Consider the following 4,339-nt stretch of genomic DNA (forward strand, 5'->3'; position numbering starts at 1 on the left):
AATTGTAGCGTAATTATTATTATAGCTGATATGCAAACCATCGGTTATGACCGTTTTACAAATCTGTTTGGGTCAAACCGGTTTTGGAGTGGTTTCGGGTCGGTTCATGAATCATTTTGTCGGCCCAACCCGTTTCTTTTCTTTTTTTTTTCCATCTTTACTTATTTGACTAATGTTTCAAATACTTAAAAAAACACTTAAAACACATACCAAAATGCATGAAACATACAATAAAACAAGTAACATAATAAGTATATTATTATTATTATTACTCAATAGTAAAACTCTCAAAGATGCAACAATAAGGTTTATGGTAATAATAAACAACACCAATGGTCTCAAAGTACCACATGTAGCAATGTTATGCATCATAACATTATAATCCTTAAAAGTAACCAAGTTACTAAGATGGGTTGGTTTCTTGATCTTTTGAAAGATCTTTGTCATCACTGTCCATGTCAGCATTACCTCCATCCACTGCATAAACAAAATAAACACCAAAAAGATAAATAATAATAATAATAATAATGATAATGATAATAATAATAATAATAATAGTAATGATAATTTTAATAATAATAATAATAATAATAATTAAAAAAAATCAAAGAAAAAATTTTGTTTTAAAGTTTGAAAGTAGCATACCTTCTCCTTCACCTGCAGGAGCGTAAGCTGATCGCCTTGATCGCGATTGTTGTTGCGGTGTCGGCTGATTAACGAAAAAATGTTAAGTATTTCGTCCATAAATAATTAAATAAAATAAAGTGACGTTTGCTTGGTTATCGATATATTTTGAAAATCATAAGTTTTTTAACAACTTAAATTAGGGGTATGCAAGAAACCAAAAAAAACTGAACCGATACAAAAACCGACGGTTTTTTTATGTTTTCGTAAAAACCGCACTAACGGTTCGGTTTTGGTTTTACATGTAAAAAAAACCAAAAAAACCGAACCGAACCGAATTCCTAAATTTTTGTTTTTTTTTTATATTTTATATTAAGTAATTTATAAGAATTTAATAAATATGTAACTCCAATATTTTTGATAATATGTATAACAGTCTATTATTTTACAATTAACAAAATTATTTATACCTGAATTCATTAATTTTTCCTAACTTTTTTCTCGGCCTTAAATTTTCAAGCTCAAATGGCAAATACCGAAACCGAACCGAAACCGAACGGTTTCAAAAACTCCAAAAACCGAAGTTTTGGTTTTCGGTTTGGTTTTAGCCAAAAACCGCACCACGCACGCCCCTAACTTAAATACATAATTTTAAGAGCAAATTACACTTTCGTCCTTAAACGAAAAATATAACATAAGTCATCTTTTATGTTCATATATTTTAGCAGTTTACGTCCGTTCTACTAAAAAACGTTAATTTTTTTTTATCGGTCAATTTTACAAAGAGAGTATTAAATACCTGTAATTTAGGGCGGAGCGCCTCCAACGGTCCTTTAGCCTTCTGTGATCCTTGCTGTTATGCAACAAATAACCATGTTTAACATTCATAACTGCACGTATAGAATCTTTATATTTTATACCATAACAATGTTTACATTTACAGTGAGAACGGATACGATTAATTACCTTTCCAAGTGCCCAATCAGCCGAATCAAAGAAAGCCCGATCATGGTCCTGTTCAGAGATTGACCAAAAACAAGTCAAACTTAAACTATACGAGCCGTTTTTTCTTCCCGATACAAACAAACACAAAAAGATGCAAACTTTATAGTCTAGGGATGTGCAAGAAACCAAAAAAAACGATCCAAAACCAAAAAAAACCGAAAAAACCGAACCGAAACAAAAACCGACGGTTTGGTTTTATGTTTTTGTAAAAACCGCACTCACGGTTCGGTTTTGGTTTTGCAAATAAAAAAAACGAACTGAACCGAATTCCTAATTTTTTGTTTTTTTATATTTAACATTAAGTAATTTAAAATAAATTTAATAAATATGTAACTCCAATATTTTTGATCAAATGTATTAACAGTTTATTATTTTACAATTAACAAAATTATTTATACCTAAATTCATTATTTTTTGCCAACATTTTTTTCGGCCTAAAATTTTCAAGCTCAAATGGAAAAAACCGAAACCGAACGGTTTCAAAAATTCCAAAAAACGAAGTTTTGGTTTTAGCCAAAAACCGCACTGAACCGCACCACGCACACCCCTACTTTATACCTTTGAGATTAACGGATTTTTCTTCGGTAACAACCCTCCATACTTTTTCTTGATCACAGCTTCCTACATAACACATCAAAAGAAAGTATTAACACTTTTTCTTGAAATACAATAATATTCAAAGTATATATATTTATATAAATTACAAACTGTAAATTATAATATACCTCTTGTTCCTTTGAGGGCATGGGGTTGTTATCACTGGTCTCAGCCATTATGATCTTATTAAGTTTGCCAAAACCTATAAAAAGCACGAAACTTTAGCGTTGATTAACAAAAAAGAATATGAAATTATTATGATATAATCTTGATTGCAAGTTATCGATTAAATCATGCAAAAAACCAAGATGCCGATCTTTACGGTTTTACAAGATTACACATAATCATCTATCAGTTTATAAAACAAGAAAACAACATTTTAAACAATTTGTGCCAAATTTATGAATTGAGATACAAAAGTGATGCATGTTACATATAGCATATAATATGTGATTTTGACCAAAGACTGGATCGTAGGGGTGTAAACGAACCAAACCCTAGCTCGACTAGGCTCGCGTTGAGCTCTTTTCCTAAAGCTCGAACGCAGCTTGTGAGTCGTTTTTTCAAGCTCTAGCTTGGCTCATTTATTATTTATTAATTAATTTATATATACATTTTTAATTATTTTTATATATTCAAAAAAAAAACCTTAATGAGCCTAAGCTCAGCTTGGGCTCGATAAGACGCACGTTTCGACATTTTTATCGATCCGATCTCAAGTAGCTTGCGAGCAGCTCGGCTCATTTGCACCTAGGGGTGCAAACGAGCCGAGCCCGAGCTCGACTAGGCTCGAGCTCGGCTCGTGAGTAGATATTCAAGCTCGAGCTCAGCTCGTTTACTATTTATCAATTAGTTTTTATATAATTATAATTATTTTTATATACGTTTTCTTTTATAATATTAAATGTATAAAAAAATATATAATATTTAGTTATATTTATTTAATTTTTCAGAACATTAGATATATTAATTAATAATTATTAAATATATAATTGGCAGGCTCGTTTAGGCTCGCGAGCCAGCTCGAGCTTGATAAGTGAAGCTCAGGCTCGATCGAGCTTTTTAACGAGCCGATCTCGAGTAGCTCGTGAGCAGCTTGGCTCGTTTACACACCTACTAGATGGATCAACTAAATCATTTTGCACATAATTTATTATCATCGGATCTAAATAAAAGCCCCTAACTTTATACAGATTAGAAGACAAATATTAACATATTAACATAATTTACTAATTTCAAACACCCAGATGAAATAATCACACCAAGATTCAAACTTTCAATAACCAAAGTGGATTTAAGTTATCTATAATTCAAGAAACAAAATACCCACTTCATAAATTGCATATATTAAACTAAAAACACACATAATTATTAACTAATTCAAGATTCAAATAAAACCCCTAATTTAACTTGATGGGTATTCAAGAAATCTTGAAAATAAGTTGCAATTAAAGAAAAAGGTTTGATTTTTATTACCTGAATGAATGATAATAAGATGATGGGAGATAAATCACGATTTGTTTTTAAGGATAAATCAAGATTTCAGACAAGGGTTTTGATTCCCAAGAAGTAAAGATAATAAAAAATATTAAATTTTACTTATATTAGTTAAATAAGTTATTGTTATTAAATATTAAATAAGTTATTGTTATTGGACATTGGACTAGATCAAGAAAATTTTTTAGCCCATTTTGAGGTGGGCTATGTGTCCATAAAACATGTTTTCAACAATGTAGATGTAGTGTGTTAAAAATGGGTTTGGCCCGCCAACCCGGTTTATTTTATAACCCGACCCATTTCATAAAATTTCTTTTGGCCCAAACCGACTTGGACCCGACCAAACCTGTCAGTTCGTATGCCAGTCCGTAGACGTGCACAAACTGGGTATTTTTAGGAAGCGGAACCAGGTATGAACTGGTTCCGGGTATGGTCAACAAAATTCAAATTCGGGTCGAGTAGGAACCGGTTTCAGCCATAGTCGGATATTTGACTGGGATTTTTTCGGGTTTCGGAGGGCCGGATTTTAATCAGGTATTTCAGGTTCCGGTGGGTCCGGGTCGGTTCCGGTTCCGGACATGACTCCGGGGTGAAATCCTATACCCAAGTCGTACTC

The 4,339-nt window shown here is 31.9% G+C and overlaps 1 protein-coding gene across 1 annotated transcript; it reads right to left on the bottom strand.

Annotated features, from left to right (window-relative positions):
- Positions 1-240: 240 nt before the first annotated feature.
- LOC143611404 (uncharacterized) lies at positions 241-3,723 on the bottom strand. Its single transcript, XM_077085610.1, has 7 exons — positions 3,703-3,723; positions 2,355-2,428; positions 2,188-2,250; positions 1,591-1,638; positions 1,424-1,477; positions 646-709; positions 241-477 (listed from the first exon to the last, which is right to left on the bottom strand). The coding sequence occupies exons 2-7, from the start codon at positions 2,400-2,402 to the stop codon at positions 404-406; spliced, it is 351 nt and encodes a 116-aa protein (XP_076941725.1). The 5' UTR covers positions 2,403-2,428; positions 3,703-3,723; the 3' UTR covers positions 241-403.
- Between the last annotated feature and the right edge of the window lie 616 nt (positions 3,724-4,339).

This window comes from Bidens hawaiensis, unplaced genomic scaffold (genome assembly GCF_021521415.1).
Source record: "Bidens hawaiensis isolate Kalapana, Puna unplaced genomic scaffold, B.hawaiensis_p1.1 tig00031086_1, whole genome shotgun sequence".
NCBI classification, from domain to species: Eukaryota; Viridiplantae; Streptophyta; class Magnoliopsida; order Asterales; family Asteraceae; genus Bidens; species Bidens hawaiensis.

Coding starts and splice junctions, on each gene's coding strand:
- LOC143611404 (XM_077085610.1), bottom strand. CDS start 2,402: ATGGCTGAGACCAGTGATAACAACCCCATGCCCTCAAAGGAACAAGAG. Junction 1,639..2,187: donor AAAATCCGTTAATCTCAAAG/GTATAAAGTAGG, acceptor ATCTCTGAACAG/GACCATGATCGGGCTTTCTT. Junction 1,478..1,590: donor CTGATTGGGCACTTGGAAAG/GTAATTAATCGT, acceptor GTTGCATAACAG/CAAGGATCACAGAAGGCTAA.